Genomic DNA, 17,100 nt, shown 5'->3' with positions numbered 1-17,100 from the left:
ACATTGTAATCTTACACTCCACATTTAGGGCGAAAGAGAAACTACTAGAAATAAAAAAGATAAAGAGACTCACGGTGGAAGAGACGGACAGAGAGAAAGACAAGTATGGAAGTGTTTTAAAACTCTGTAAGGGACAAGGTGGAGACAGTTCACCTTGTCCCTCTGCACTATAAAAATTACTCTGCGGTCTCGTGACCTTCTAATGTCAGTTTTTCTACATGTAGTTTTGTAGATTATCATTTAGGCCCGTCAGGGTTTATATACACACTGACTGTAGCCATTAGGAATAATAAAGGCTGTGTTTCAGTTTCTATCCGTCCGGATCGTAACACTAGTCTGGACACACTCTCAACAGGTGAAGTGTTCACTGTCTCCTCCAGCGCGGGAGTGTGCACTGCCTTAGTGAGAGTAAGAATTAAAGTGAACACATCCCTGTGCCTGTTCGCGGACGGGGCCCCGCTGGGTCAGAGACACAAACTCTGACTCCCCGACCACATTGTCAACCTCGCGAATGCAGGACATTAAATGTCAGAGGGAGATGGGAATATCAATGATTGATGAGCTCGTTCCTGTATGTACCGTGGGATCCGTGTGATCTTGTTGCTATACCCTTGGGGCTAAAACCTTCCACTTCCAAAATGTCAACTTTTCTGGAAGTGGGCAAAGGGAAGGAAGAAGGGAAAAAAAGGGTTCTATTTCGTGAAGAGGTGAGGCTTTCGGAGGGAGTTGTTAGAATCCGTGAGGGTTTCATGAGCTGGGAGGGTTGTAGAGTCTGCAAAAACTTTCAAGGACACACCTTAAAACTAAAACATTGCAAATGAATGTCAACATGCTCCTCCATTAACGAAACCACGTGTGTTTTTTCAGCTTTTCCGTGCCGCAAGTTCACCTCTGCCGAGCGTGGAAAGAGTCCCCTCTTCACTGTCTCAAATCCCCATTTTTCTGCATAGATTAGCCCACAAGTGTCTGAGCCCCGGCGCTGTTTAAACAATGGCATTTCTAACACTGTTCCTATCACCTTGGAAACGCCATGGCAACCTGCGATCTGAGAGGGCACGGCGTGGCTCAATTAGCACCAGCCGCATCTCCCCACTCTCTTCCTCCGTGCGTTGGTGACACAAAATATGTGCAGTGTTGCATCAGCCTCTTTTTTTTTTCTCTCTCTCGCAGTGATTGATACATGTGACCATGTGTGCTACTGTATGTGTACTGTAAACTACTTTCCTTCTATATTTTCATTTCTACACTTCTATCCAAAGGGACTACCAATGAAGTTCGGATGCTCTCCAGTCTCTCATTGTCTACTCAGTTTTAGTTACATTTGATGTTTTAGCAGTTTAAGAACAGATAAGAAAAAAGTATCTGCCAAATGTCAAAATTATGACGTGTCATGTGAAACGTGTCTCTCTGTTCCCGATAGGTATCGTGTGCAAGTCCTTCGAGTGTCGGCTGAAGGGCCAGGGGGCTACGTTCGTGGAGACCATGGACTCCCCCGTGCACAGGAAGGGCACGTCGGAGGAGTTCGAACACGACGAACAAGTCCAGCAGGTCATCATCATCCAGGGCTACGGCGGCGGCGAGGTGTCCATCGACCAGGCCCTGGAGGAGTCGGCCGCCGCCACCCTGCAGACGCTGGCCATGGCTGGCCAGGTGGCAGAGGTGCTGCACATCACCGAGGACGGACAAGTCATCGCCTCTGGGAGGGAGGTGGCATCTGGCGGGGCCCACCTGGCCGGAGACAGCACCCAGTTCGTGGTGCTGGAGTCGGGGGAGGCCAGGGAGGAGCTGGGCGCCGTCGGCAGAGTTGCAACCGCGGGAAAAGGCCACAGCGTTTCCGAGTCGTCCACGGCCCTGGACGCGCTGCTCAGCGCCGTCAGCGAAATGGGCCATCAGGAGGAAACGCAAGGGGAGGCGACCGTCATCCACGAGGTCCTGACCCCTGAGATGGCCGAGGCGGCGCAGAGCGAGGTGCGGGCGAAACAGGAGCAGGAGAACGTGCGGGTCATCCGGGAGGCCGACCGGGAGGGGATGCAGGAGGTGCTGCAGCTCGCCGCGTCGCAGATGATGAAGGAAGGTGTGACCCAGGTCATCGTCAACGACGAAGGCACCCACTACATCGTGACGGAGCTGGACAATTGCACCTTGCAGGTGGAGGAGGGCGTGTACGGGGAGGCGGGGGAAGGGGAGGTGCAGCAGGCGGAGCAGCAGGCCGCGGAAGAGATGGTGGTGTATTTGGACGGAGCGCCTCATAATTTGGTCCTGGAAGGATAGAAGAGAGAGACATCGGGTGATGAAGGTAAAGATTTCTCGTTTCACTTCGGTTTAATCCTGATGAAGTCTGCATTAGGAAATCAGACTCTACACTCTTCCTCTTCCCTTGTTCCCTTTGATTTCATTTTCTCCATGACCTCTGTTGTCTGTTGTCTTACTGTCCTCTGTCGGGCTTAACTCAGGTTAAACATCCTTCATTCAGCGGGACAGTGAAGGAAAGAGGCATCGGTGCTAATCACAAACACCAACACTGTATTAACAACTCTTTTAATCCCGTGAAAAGGAAATGAATGTATTTCCTCATTAAATATTTTTTTAAGATCACATCTAACATTCTGAGATTGAAATGGCTCACTGCGAAGGAGAATGTGTATTTTGTTCCATAGAGGTAGAGTTTTCCTCGGGATGCGTATGTATTTCATCATCTTATGTTCCGTGTTGTTGCGATATTGTTTGGTTCATTCATTTGTCCATTTTTCTTTCATCCTTTGTAGCAATTAGTTTAAAGGGGCAGTAAGCGTTTCTAAAGCCACAGACCGCACCACACAACACCCCGAGCGCAGTTTGTAGACGTCACTCGTCGACACGTTAAGAGACGTGATGGTGGGCGGCGCTGCAACGCCGTGGTTTTGGCCTAGTGGTTTAGGAGTCGGACTCCCACACCCACGACCCGGGAGCAGGAAAATCACAACAACAACAAAGAGAGAAATATTCTGTCTCCAGAATCGCTTACTGCCCCTTTAATGTCAGTGACAAACCAATAAACTTTTGGATTTTGAAAACAGATCTAATGGATGTCTTATGCTACAAATAAATAGAAATGATAATTATACATTTACATGTGTTGTTAACTCCTTTTGAAAAACCTCTGAAAAAAACATTCATGTAGTTTCATTTGTCACAATAAAGGTTGCGCCTGATTTTTAACAACCGTGTCCAGATTTATTTATTAAAGTTCAAGTTTAATTTGCTGTCAATACTGCGATTACGTGTACAGAACGGCGCCGGCATACAAGCATGCACACTGCACATGCGTCAACCGATGGCTCCCATCATGCCTTCTGATCACCAACATGGTCATTATCATCACCATTATCATTATCGTCATCATGATCACCGTCGTCCTAATCGTCATGCTCTCTTCTCTCCCCCCGTCAGGCCCATTCTGTTCATTGTGTACAACACACTCATCCTTTTTTCTTTCTCCCCAGCAGTATTCAGCACTGGAGGGAGAATCAATATTCATTTAGGCCCCTGCACAGGCCTGGTTTCTGATGGAGTGAGTGGGAGAGCAGTATGACGGCTGCAAACACAATGGCCAACTGCTGAAAGTAGAGAGAGAAAAGCACTCGCGCACACACCGAGGGCATCAAAAGATCATCCCTTCAACACACACACACACACGCAGCGAGTACGCAGAGCGAGAAGGTGGGCTGGGAGAGAAAGTAGCGGAGGGAGTGGGCAGGAAAAAATGAGAGGATTACAGATGGATGCTGAGAGAGGTGAGGCCAGAGAGCAGTGAAAGAGCAGCGAAAAAATCCACAACCACACAGAGAGAAGGGAGCCTGTAATTTCACATAACACCTGTCTGCCTTTGAGCCGGTCTTTGTCTCCTGCTCCCAGCCCCATGTTGCATTTATAAACTCACACAGTCTTTTCATACTCTTATTTCTTCTTTTTTCTTGTTGTACCGTTCAGCACAGATAGGCACACTTAACAGGGGACACGTCTTCTGGGCGAAGCAGCCGACGTCACACGCCTGTGAGAAGGTTGTTGACAAAAACGCAAACAAACGCAGTAACGCCATCCACGCCTCGTGTGTACGTAAAACTGACAGCCGTAGCATGAGCTTTAGTAGAGTCCTGAAAGTCTTCTTTTTTTTTAAAAAGGAGTAATGATTAGTGAAACGTGTGAGAAATGTAATCTTATTTCTGCGTAGCATAACATTTACGCATTCCTCTCTGTGTAATTGTTGTGCGACTCATCAGATTTTTTGTGGTTCCACGTTGGGCACCTTGACTTTACGCAACTGCCAGCATTGGCAGAACAGAAACTCTTATTATTCCATGAATTTAATTATTTAAGTCAAATTAAAAACTTTTCATGAATAAGTTTGGACATTCTGTATCACCTCAAAGAGTTTTGTGTACAGTATTGGGACGTGGCAGGAACTACGACTGAACTACCTTGATCAGGCACAAATTACTTATATATTGGTTAACTCTACTCACCAAACAGCCTCAATTGTTTTGTGGTATTGATTCCACAAGATGTTGGAAACTCACCCCGTGAGGTTCAGCTCCATGTTGACATGTTCCGCCACATCCTGAGGTTCTGTTGGGTTCACATCCGGTGACTGGGGAGTTCACCGAAGATCACCGAAGATCACTGGTCTGTTCTGAAAATCAGACAATAATGTAAGTTGGTGGTGACTGGTGTTAACTGACCGACACGATGTTTCTTTTTAGTTTTTTACACCGATCTGAGAAACATTCTGAGAAGGGTCTGGCTGCAGACTGGAGCTCCACTCTAGACTTCTCCTGTCTTCACCTTTAGTCTAAAGTGGAGGTCTCGTGTTTCTGGTCTAGAGTTCTGGAGTTCTGCAGCCAGACCCTCTTGAACATTTTGAGATTGTTGTGCCTGTGACAATCCAGAGAGATCATCAGTTTCAGACACACTCCCGACAATCTCACCACAGTCAAAGTCCCTCAGACTCCATTTTGGCCCCATATTGGTGTCTGATGGGAACATTACCTGACCTCTGACCTGTATCTGCATTAAGCTCGCGCTCGCACTGCCGCCACATGATTGGCTGATTTGATCATTTCAAGAATAAGCAGGTGTTAACAGGTGTTCCTGAGTGTATATACTACCTCATGCAGCCTGTAAAACCAACAACAGAGCATGAGCCCCGAGACAAACAGAGCGTGAGCCCCGCTAACATCCCCGGTCCACGGTGTCGTTTGTTTTAGTTTTTTTTTGTTCTGAATGGGAATGTCCGTCTGCGCTGCAGCTTGTGCATGATTCTACATGTCCGTCTGAGTGATTGTGTTCTGCATTGTGTGGGTGTGTGCGTCCTCCTCGCCACCCCTCCCTGCGTGTCTCCCTAATCAGGGCTGGATGGCTCATTATTAACTGCAGCAGGCCACTCGTGTGACATGGAAGAGGGAGAAATTAGCAGCTGTCACCCAGTGATGAGTTCATTTCCTGACAGCCCTCTGCTCCGAGGAGTCCTGCGTCAGACGAGCAGACAGCTGATGGAAACCTGCCGCCGCAGCTTAATTGGAGAGCGGGAGAAGGGCAGGGGAGGGGGAGGGAGGGGGGAGGCATGGATGGAGAGATGAGGAGCATGGGTAGAATAACGCATAAAAGGGTTGTTTACAATGTAACTATTGACAGAAATTTTTTTAACCTCAAACAGCAATTTGACGTCTTTAGTTTGTCGGCGTTCATCGTGCTCTTTCCTGTTCAGCTGGCTGCGGTGGAAGAAGGCAACGGCCACTCAGGTAGGACATTACCTGACAAGTACATTAATGTACCTCTGTTGTTACTAGTTACCTTGTGGATAGAGAGCATGAATACAAGATACATTATCTCATGAAGTACAATGCAATTCTATAAATTTAAAGGATTTCCAGTTCGCTGTCGGCCTATTGGGACAAAGCTCTCATCTATTGACAGTTTCATGTTCTGTGAATGTTCCAGATTTCTCAGCATCGTGCAGGTGGAGCCGCGGGTGCCAAGGTCGACGCCCTTTGTGCTTTTCACCGTAAGCGCAGGACGTTCACTTGTGTAACGGGCCCGGGGGATGCTGCTGTAACGGTTGTAGGAACCCTAGCCCACTGTGGGCGCGGGAACTCGCCGTGTTCGGTGACACACACACACACACACACACACACACACACACACAAATAAATGCACGCTCGCATACACACACACACATGCACAGAAACACTAACTTGCACCCTCTCCCAGGGGCAACTCTCATTACTCTCCCGGGGACAACAGAGAGGGACAGGACTGTGGATGGGGGTCTCTCCCTTTCTCTCTCTCTCTCTCTCTCTCTGTTTCCCTGAGTATGATAAATATGGCAATTCTGTTTAGTCGCCATCTATAGAAAACATATCAGCCTGGGGATCATTTTCTTAATGTCTCCGCTATTAGTTTTGCCTTCCCTTTGGCAGTATTAGCATGCCGGCTGATACGCTCTGTTTGTGTGTGCGTGCGTGTCCTCGGGGCTTCAGGTACAATTCTATTAAACCCCCGACTTGTTTGTTTATTTCCTGTCTGTCTCCCTCTACACGCGCCCGGCCTGCTCGCTAGAACCCGGAATGTCGCCGTGCTGCACGGTACATGCATCCGTGCTTACGTCGATAGGCCACGTACAGCCGCGTGTACGGTCGGCGTCCAATGTTTGTTTTTGTCGTCGCGCACAGTTGCCGTGAATCGATAGTAGTCTGAGGGCGGAGGTGGGGCGTGGGTGAAGCCACAGTTCAGTTACGGTTCATTTCTTCCATGGGAGTTATTATGGGGGGGAAAGGGGAGGGGTGTGCGGGGGGAGCCCTGCATGACTCTTCTCCCCTTCTCTTACTTTGCTTATGTGGCTCGGCTGCATTTGTGTCTTTGATCATGTTAATCCCTGCATAGCCCCCCCCCCCCCCCGTCTCCCTGCCACACACACCTCAGCGCCTGACAGAAATTTACAGCCCCACTCCATCCCACACACACACACACACACACGCACACGCACACACAGCCCCCCCCCCCTCCAAAATGGCGAGCGTTCTCTATTCCTTCGCGGAGCAGCTTACCCTCACCCCCATAAAAGAAAGATTCAAATGGAAACACCAGGCCAGTCGCCCCATCGACTGTCTGCGGCACTTCATTAAGAAGGGATGCTGCGGTGATTCAAAAGGCTTCTGATTAGCTAACCGTGATGAGACGGCAATGCTTCAACCTTGAACCAGACACAACTATAAGTGCTTTTTAATTAGGCACACAACACCGAGGAATATCACTTCAAAGCATCAAAAAGAAAAAGAAACTGTGTGTAAGACACAGAGTATCTCCGGCAGAAGGAAAAGTAGATGATGGGGCGGAGAGTGGATGGGTGGGGGGTCTATTCCCTCTGCCCTCACGAAAGCATCACTTTTTCAACAGTGTGTTGAAATGCTCTCAAAAACACTTCCGGTTTGGCTTCGCCTCCATTTATATTTACAATGTTTAAAATTGCATACACCTCTTGAGGGTATGAAAAATGTTAAGCCTTAAACCTACGCCTTTTGAATTAAACAATTTGACGTCCTCAGTTTTATAGCGGTGGCCTCCGCGGTGTCTGATTCGCGTGGTTCGACTCACGCTACCCAGCGCCAGCGCCAGCGAGCCGCTCTCTGTTTAAATAGCAGATCTTCACTGTCAGCCTGCGATAACACCTTTCTCCATAGCTGCTGCAGCCATCTGCTTCGTGTCAGCGCTGCCATATAGGGGTTAAATCTGTTGGTATATTCGTTTTATCAAAACAAACAGCATGACGGATGAAGAGAGAGAGAGGGAGAAAAATTGGTTAAATTTAGTTTTTTTCCGTGATTCGGAAAATATTTCACGACAAGGTGAATCTTTAATGCACCGCTCGGCAAAAATTGGGTCACTCCATTAGAAAACACTTAGAGGATAAAGAAGCAAAGGGAGAACAACAAGCGGCGCCGACGTGGAAAAAAAAAAACCTGGAAATAATTCACCGAAATGAGGCAAAGAAAACAAGTGAGCAGTTAAAGTACAACTGTGTAGGTTGGGCTTGTCAAATCAATTTTTTGGGGGGGTTCACTCTAGTTCCCCACTTCGTTTTACCTCCAGACAACTGTAGGAACACTGATCATGACATTGACGGGACTAGATATCAACAGAAATACACGAACAACTCACAGGTCCTCGCATTATTTTGGCAACTAGGAGAGAAAATAGTTAAAGGGACAGTTCAGTGATTTTGAAGTGGGGTTGTATGAGTTAGTCATGCATAGTTAATATGTCACCTTATGGAGATGGAGATCAGCGATGTCATTTAACAGAGTTTGGAGGAGAAGTGGAAGTAGCGAGAGTCGTAGTCCCACTGTTGCAGAGGGGACCACCGGAGAACGTCTTAAAAAAAAATATCAGTTCAATTGTACGCTGGAGGACGTATTTTTTCACTGCTTCAGTTTTCCGCCAGACAGTCGTTAAAGTTTGCACTAATAATTTAAAATGTGGCAAAAAAGACGCTCTCCATCTCCATGAGGGGACATTAACTATGCATGAGTAACTCATACAACCCCACTTCAAAATCACTGAACTGTCCCTTTAAGACTGTGAGGCTACAGCCAAGCTAGTGAGGCTAACTTGGCTAACATGCTAACAGTCCGCAAGGTAGCAAATCATACAGCATTTAATAAACCTCCCACGGTCTTCATATTAACTACAGCTGTAGCCTGTAGCCGGTCGCAGCTCTAAAACAAGAACAAACATTATTCCCCCGAAAAATGAACTCAAATCCAGCACAGGGTCAAAGTTACTGAATCATACGAAGCAAAGAAGGCGGGGCAATTCTGTTCCACATATAGACGTGAGTTGGAATTTAATGTTTTTAATTTAACACGCAGATGTGTTCCAAGACGAATGCTAACATTAGCATGCTAACGTGCTGAATTTCAGCAGGTAGGATGTTAAGCATCTTCCCCATCTTAGTTTCGCATCTTGGCATCCTTACATTTGTTAGTTAGGAAAAACAATGCATATTGGAAACAAAGGTTGGCCAATATTTGGTTCTAATTAATGTTTTGGACAAAATGCAGGGATAGCACGTGTTTAAATCACGCAGATTTTGCCTAAACCACAAACATCAACCTCATGGGAGATCTCGAAGGCATCACCAAAGTCAGCAGGTTTCATACTCTTGGTAGTTTATACGCCATTACAACCGTTAAATAACTATTCAATAGTTGTTGAGACATTTTCCGTTTGGACCAGTGTGAAATTTACTACTTCCCATATTTTGTTACAATTGCTAGAACACTGATTACTGCCAAGTACTTCTCACAATTTGGGTTAGGGTTAGGGGTTTGGGTTAGGGTTAGGGTTTGATACCAATAAAACTATGGTTAACATCTGCTGGCAGAAAAGAATAACGCCAGCCTGACCAGTATTAATCTGTTCCGTCCATATTTTTTTTTCATTCACTGAGCCGATTGATGGATCACAACTCGGCCGGGGCAACCAGTTGAAATGTTGGTAATTTTGAGCCATTTCAAAAGGTTGTTGAAAATGTGTTTGTCCGTTGGAGGGCAACAAATGTGTTTTGTATCCGTTGCTAATTTAACCCTGCGAGGCCCCAGTCCCGCATCTTTGACTGCATGTTGACACTGCTGAAAACGAGGCACAGATTTCCTTAGTTTTACCAACTGTCTGATACAATTTCACAGAGAAAAACAGGAAAGGACTCGGGGCAGATGAGTCAGATTTCTAATGAAGAGAGATCCCATAGACTGCTCTTGCAACACAACTCTGTTTTCATTTATTACACTTACATTCCATTCCCCTTGGACTCTCGTCAGTCTGTGAAATGTTTATAAATGGACCCATGTGTGTTTGCGTCCTAATGACGTGACTAAAAATGTGAATGTCAAATATCTCTGTTCACGAGCAAAGATTTATTTAGCAGCGATTTTCCCCGTTAGTCATCCCCCCGTCACGTCCACTGGACTTTTCCTTTTTATGTCCGCGACTTCTTTTTTTATATCGTGATGTACAACGAGGAAGTGAGACCTCAACTCTTGGGCTGATCTCATTTGCTGGATTGAGTTTTAGTGTCAGTGATATTGGATTAGATGTGAGACTACTCCCGACTGTGCCACGGAGGAACTGCAGCCACAAATTTATGGCCCTGCCAATGGGTGGTGTCTGTGTCGTTCAACAGGACTCACATTATTGGCTAATTCCCTCATCCCCAGTGATCCAGTTGGCATTTCAGCCCTCTAAAAAGACCTTACATGGGAGTTAGCCTTTGAGCATAATGTTCTCAGAGAAGAGGAATACGTCATCTGCGAGGATTTATTCCCAAATTGATCTTAAACATATCCGAGCTTGGTATAATTTCTCCGGTGCTCTCGTCGCCGGATGTTTCAAAGCAGGACATAATTGTGGAGCGCTTTCCTTCCCACCCTGACCGTCTGCCTTTTAACCATCTCGCATTGGTGAACTGAGCCTCACATTTGTGAAGTGTAGCCCTGGGAGTCCCCTGGTGGCCCCTGCCTTGCTGTAACAAGCGTGGGGGGGCCCCTGTGGTAAGTGCTCTCTGGGGACCCTGGCTCTGATCTGGCCGTCCCTGGGGCCCTGTTAATTCCTACTCCGCTCAGAAAGCCTCGACACTCTCCACTGCTCTCCTCCTCCTTCTCTTCCCACTGCTCTCCTTCTCCTCTTCCTTTGCCCACCGTCCCTTCTCTCCCCTCTCCTTCTGTTGGAAGGTGTCCTGTCAACAGGAAGCTCGGCCGCTCTCATTAAAAAGCTGGTCGAGGTTGTGACGGTGACAGAGATGTGCAGATCAGTGACAGGCTGGTGTGTCATGGTCGCCATTAACCAAACCCTGCTCATATTCAGTTAATACGGGACGTGGGATCGGCCCCGTATCCTTACGGTGGGAAGTAACAGTGTGGAGGTGGGTTGTGGTGGAGAGGCAAGTAGTGTGTCCCACTTTTAAACAGGACCAGTTAGCATGTTCATTACCCATAACCACAATCTTTCCCCAGCCTAAACCTAAAGTGCTTTAGTTTCCCAACATCTGCCATTTTAAATTTCTCATTACAACCTTTTCCTGACCTCAACTGTTCTGTAAGTTGCCATGAGCAGATACTGTAGAAAGCGAGAACTTTTAAAACACTGGAAAACGACGTAAAACACAAATAACTAAAAGTTTAACAATATAGTCGCATTTGAACATCATCTGATATTTTTCCTCCATTCATTATTTTCGTGTGAGCGATTGAGTTGTGCCGGACGTCGTGTAGCTCCGAGTGAAAGTTGAGCTGTTGTTCGTAGCCGCCCGCGTCATTTTCTTAAAGTCTCAATAAAAATATCTTTCTTCAATCATTTCAACCAGTGTTTGACTGTGACTGACAAAGGCCAGTGACAAGCAATTAGTGGAGAAGAGAGACAGTAATGGCACGTGACAAGGTCTTGAGTCAGAGTCAAACGGAGGGGATCTCAATTATAAGTACATTAGTGGACTGAACCACCAGGACGTCCCGCTAGCTCGTCTAAGCTGCGTTCGTATAACAGCAGAGTGAAACGTTTTGTGGATTTTATTTTTCTCAACACTTGGATTCCTTCCCCCGCCGCCAAAGCGTCTCTGAACAAAACTACTGCAACCCCAGTTTTACTTGATAAGGGCGTCCTCGCTCCAAACGAGGCACCAAAAGGCTCCGATGATCTGTTAACCATCGTGTGAGACTTTAGCAAGAAGCTGTTCTCGCTGCCCTCTGCCCCTTCCTTCCTTCCCCTCCCCTATCTCCCTCCAGTCCTTCCACCCCTGCCCCGTGGCTGCGCTGAAAAGGGGCTGAAGTGGGGGGGGGGGCTCTGCTGAGGCAGAGGGTCGGGGGGAGGCGTGTACATGTGGGGAGGAGGAAGGGGGAGGCGCCCAGATCATGCCGGGCGACTCCACGGGAGTGATAAGAGCGAATAAGCTGTCAGCGTGGGCGTCGGATGGGCCTTATTGTTCATATTTAGATGGAGGAACAATGGCGGGGTGTCAGGCGCCTATAGTTCATAATCTGCTGATGCTGACCAAGTGTCAGTGTGATCCATGAGCACTGAGGCTCCTGAATCCTTAAGCAATCCCCCGTAGGAATGTCATGGGGGAGAGTACAAATGGGACAGCATCTGCCGGACTATAGATAGATAGGTATAGCAGGAGGGGAGGGAGGAGAGGGAATGGAAGGAAGAAAAAGAAAGATGAAGGGATAGAAGAAAGAAGGAGTAAGGGAGTAGGAGGGTGAGACAAATCCAAAGAGGACAAAATATTTTTTTTTAAAAGGTATGAAACAGCATTTGCACACAAAAAAAAAAAGAACGAGGGAAGCAAATTCCACCTCGGAAAAAAACGAAAGCTGCTAATTTTGAACAAGTGTGTCGAGAACGCAGCGGAGCACCTGCGAGGAGAGAAGGATAGATGGATGGATGGGGGATTAGAAAGGGGGGGGGGGGTGGCTGAATGTGAGGAGGCCTTTAGCTGTGTGAGTTCCCACCTGCAGGTGAGACAGAGAGGAGAATGGGCGTCAGATTAAGAAGAGGGGGCCCAGAGAGCTGCATGCCCCCCCCCCGCAATGAAGGCTTGATTCTGGGCGGAGAGAGATGCGCCCGAGACGCCAGGCAGGCGCACACCCCGGAGCTGCCACAGCCGATCAGCCGCTTCTCTCTCTCTCTCTCTCTCTGCCCCCCCCCCCCCCCCCCGCCCCCCAGGTATTCTTCATTTACTGTCACAACCATTAGACATGGAAGGGGAGAAAAATAAGAGATGGTATCAGTAACGCATGAGCTACAGTAATTAGCCTCCTGATGCAAGTACGTGTTTGCGTGTGTGTGTTTGCATGTGTGTTTGCATGTGTGTGTGTGTGTGTGTGTGTGTGTGTGTCAGAGAGAGATGCTGTGTTAATGCACAGTGCACAAATGAATGCCAGCGCAGTCTCACATCTGCTGAGGGCTCTCATCAACAGGGGCTGTGTAAACTGGAATCACCAATTTTTTTTTTCTTTTTAGGGGGGTCTGAGTCGCAGATTCTCTAAATTATATATCATCTCCAATGACTCATATTCCTACTATAAGCTATGCTAATGCCTCCATTAGTTCATGAGCTGACATGAGACGTAATGGGAGCCTTGTCATGCCACGCTGATTCCTGCCAAGGCCCCAGATCTTCACTTTCTCCTCTCTGCTGCCTTGTTCCCCGAGCCGATGCCACCTCGCCAGCTCCCTCTCCTCTCTCTTGGGCTGCGTGCGTGTGTGTGTGTGTGTGTGTGTGTGCGTGCGCGAGTGCGAGAGACAAACCTGTGGGCTTTTGTTAATTCTCACTGTCATTAGTGGCTCTTCATCATGGGAGCCACAAACTATTTCATTGTCTATATAGTGGCTAGAAATAAAATGTACTCATTTCCAATTTGGATGGCGAATGTTGTGGCAATACTAGAATTAGTAGTGATTTTTTTCTCTCTCTCACTAGATTATATATATCGTGATTAATCTTAGTCATACTGTACTGTAAGTGCTTGATTCCTAAAATGCTCCTTTAAAGAAAGGCGAAGTAATTTGATGTATTTCAAAATTCTCGTGTAAAAGCCAATATTATAAAAAAAATACAAAGGCGATTCTTTTTCTTTCATTTTTTAGCACAAATAATCTTAATTACTGTGATTAAATCCGATCGTTGCTTAACGTCAATGTAGTTCAACATTAACAGTCTGCCCTGAGAGGGCAGATACTAGGGAGCTTTTAATGTAAAACATCTTTTGAAGAAGGTGACTGGCTTCATTGACGATAACTTAATGCTCGGAAAAAGAAAATACAAACGTAGAATTGACCGAAATGAATTAGTGATGAGAGCGGGATTTGTTGCAGAGCGGTGAGTGAGGCACGGCTGTATCATTGTTTGATGGAAACAATGCGGTGGCAATGGGAATTATCCAGAATTTCTTAAGACGGAGGAGCAGAGGTAGCTGTGTGTTCAGGAGCAACTTAAAAGCCTATATCAAATAAGAGCCTCTGTGTGTGTGTGTGTGTGTGTGTGTGTGTGTGTGTGTGTGTGTGTGTGTGTGTGTGTGTGTGTGTGTGTGTGTGTGTGTGTGTGTGTGTGTGTGTGTGTGTGTGTGTGTGTGTGTGTGTGTCAATAATCTGCATTGGTGAAAATAAAGTAGTCTACGATATATCACATCTCTTTGCACCCGAGCAATAATTTATAATTAGCCTCGTCTGCCGCCGCTTATGAGTAACTTGTGTGGTGTATTGTATTGTATGTGTTGATAAAATAAAAATTAGAAACGCTGGTAGTAGGTTGAGTAAGGTTTGGGGTCTTAGATATTAAGGCCGTCTGGGTCGGGGTGGGTAATCACTGGGTTATTTACTGTAAGCAAGAAAATAAACAACCGCTGATTTTATTTATTTATCGAAACTGAGATTCAGCTTCGGTCATTTGTTGAACGTCACTCACTCTCTCGTACTGAACATGGAGTCGCAGTAGTGTGTTGGTGGAAGAAGTTGAATAGTGAACTCTGACTTGAAGCGTGGCAGGTCACCATGATCCAGCCCCCCCTGCTCTCACCAGATCTCGTTACCCAGCATGCCCCAGGTTCTTCCGCCCGTTTTCCCCGTGCGCCGTGTTGGCCCACAAGGTCCGGGGGCCTGTTGAGCGTCAAGCGTCGGGCGCTGACGTCCAACACAAACACGCAGCAGTCAGAGTCCGGCTCGGCGATTGACACCGCAGAGGCTTTCCCCCTCCGCGTTTTACCCCGCGGACATCACCGAGAGCTTAGCCAGTCCCTTCACCGCGCTCCCAGAGGCCGAGACTCGCCCTCGGTAATCAGTGGGTAGATCCACACACACACACACACACACACACACACACACACACACACACACACACACACACACACACACACACACACACACACACACACACACACACACACACACACACACACACACACACACACACACACACACACACACACACACACACACACACACACACACACACACACACGATTCCACACTCAGACCGATGCACAAGACTACGAGCGGTGGAATCACTCGTGGCGGCGAAGAACCTTGGTGACCTTTGGAATTCGGAAGTGTTGACGATTGAAAACTTCACAGTTCTAACTTTTTGTTGTTGAAACTTGTTGTGTCACACAACCTGCAGGTCACTCCTCACTGATGCACATATGGATCTGGCCCTGCACACGCTCATTTTCATACTGTGACGCACCACCTACATGCATCCTACATAACAGGCTTGAAGTTCTATGTATGAGCTGATGTTTTTATCCCGATGTCACGGGTTTCCGTGGCGCCGACGACCTCGGGAAGCCTCTTTGGAGTCGCCGTGAAAAAATTCAAACGCATCCATCTCCTTTCGCATAGGCAACTACTTGCATGCAGACGCATGTGGCGCTGATATACGCGGCTGCCATCACAAACCTCGTCGCGTTTATCCCCGGAAGAATGAATAAAACAAGACCACCTCCTCGGTGTGCACACACAAACACACTCATTGTGGTCCGGGGGATTCAGCGCGGCGTCCCGAGTCGGAGTAGGAAACGAGAGGCCGTGGCTCTTCTCTGACACTTAAGGAGCTTGTCCTATAAAAGAGACGCCTAATGTTCTGTGCTGTGCTCCAGGTGGAAGCCATGTGACTTAGGAACTGGACTGATGACAACATATCGGAAATAAGAGTCTGATTTAACTTGTTGTAATAGATGATGAACTTTTAACAGGCTGAGAAAATATATTTTCCGCACATGATCCGCAGTGAAGTAGCGATGTGCGCGTTTCGGCACAAGACCTGCACGCTGACTTCCTTCCCTCCCGAGCTGTGCAGAGGGTCCCCCGGGTGTCTGACGGTAACACATCTGAAATGTTACCCCGGTTCATGGAGGAGCCTCTTGCCTCAGCAGAGGTGTGGCAGCTGCCTGTAGAGGTGGCCGCACACATCACTGCAGGCGAGCGAGGAGGGGCCCCGGAGAGCACCTAGTGGAAAAACAGCGAGCGCAGCAGCGACGGTGCGGCTACAGCACGTACACGGAACTGTGCGTGGCAGTCGGGGAGCGAGCGAACTGCCTCGGGGTCGTCTTAAGGGCTCTGACTGAAGGCCAGCTCAACGCTTGCGTCACATTTCTGCTCCCGGGCAGTCGGGTCGCCCGGGAGCAGCGGTCGGCGTTTGGGGCCCGAGCAATATTTGCATCAGACCACAAATCCCTGGTTCCAACGCACTTTCTTTTTTCTTTTCTTTTTTCCTGTCTCGGTGCAGCAGAAACAAGACATCACGGTTTGCGGACACTCCAGAGGAGGCACATTACACAACAAGTCGCTGGGAAAATAAATAGCGAGAGGACATTTTCATTTCTCCCCGTAAGGTCCCGCGTTACTCACTTTCCAGAGTTTTGTTTGCCACATGTGCTTCTGTTCAGCTCTGACATTAAAGGGTGTGCTTTCAAAATTCAGTTGTATTCAACATAAACAGCATGTGCTGCATACTGTATGTGTCAAATCAAATTTGTGCTTTTTGAAAAACGATATTCTCGTCAGTCATCAACTCTTCAATTTTGAATTGACGGCGCTCAATTGGGTGAATATTTGTTCGGCAAAGGATGATTCCGGGGAAAGGCCTGAAACCAGGTGGTTAAAATAACAAATGTACCGCATGTGCTTTTGTGAATTAATCTGTTTTTCTACTTGAAAAATGAATATTCATCACCACAAAGATGAAATTTGCCAGCAGTGGTGTAACAATGAAAAAGCAGATCTCTCTCTCTCTCTCTCCCTGTCTCTAACTGAAGACGTGAACGGTCCTGAAAACCAACACGTCAACACTTTGACTAAACGATGTTCCTCTCCTCCTCGCACAACTCGCTCGGCAATTGAAAGGGAACAGAGCCGCTCGCGTCTATTATGGATGTGCAACTGTTGAAATGTTCGCGTGATAGAGGGTAATAGTAGAGAACGTGTTTTATTACTTAATTGAGTGGAGTTCCAGCAGGCCTTGTAAATGAGGAGTGACAGTAGGCGTTATCGCGGAGCGCCCCGGGTAATTATGTT

The 17,100-nt window shown here is 47.5% G+C and overlaps 1 protein-coding gene and 1 long non-coding RNA gene across 5 annotated transcripts in view; one reads left to right on the top strand and one right to left on the bottom strand.

Annotated features, from left to right (window-relative positions):
• znf407 (zinc finger protein 407) overlaps positions 1–3,078 on the top strand; it is a 147,347-nt gene extending 144,269 nt beyond the window's left edge. For all 3 annotated transcript variants that reach the window (XM_047332836.1, XM_047332837.1, XM_047332835.1), the window contains exon 10: positions 1,421–3,078. In XM_047332836.1, the coding sequence (XP_047188792.1) occupies positions 1,421–2,271 (851 nt within the window). In that variant the 3' untranslated portion in view covers positions 2,272–3,078. The remainder of the gene's footprint in view (positions 1–1,420) is intronic.
• Positions 1–17,100, bottom strand: part of LOC124850070 — a 32,660-nt gene that overhangs the window by 3,230 nt on the left and 12,330 nt on the right. For both annotated transcript variants that reach the window (XR_007030893.1, XR_007030894.1), the window contains one exon: positions 4,557–4,669. This is a non-coding gene — a long non-coding RNA (uncharacterized LOC124850070). The remainder of the gene's footprint in view (positions 1–4,556; positions 4,670–17,100) is intronic.

This window comes from Scophthalmus maximus, chromosome 1 (assembly GCF_022379125.1).
Source record: "Scophthalmus maximus strain ysfricsl-2021 chromosome 1, ASM2237912v1, whole genome shotgun sequence".
Lineage (NCBI taxonomy): Eukaryota > Metazoa > Chordata > Actinopteri > Pleuronectiformes > Scophthalmidae > Scophthalmus > Scophthalmus maximus.
The sequence above is the reverse complement of the archived record's forward strand: the minus strand, read 5'-3'. Positions and strand labels throughout refer to the sequence as shown.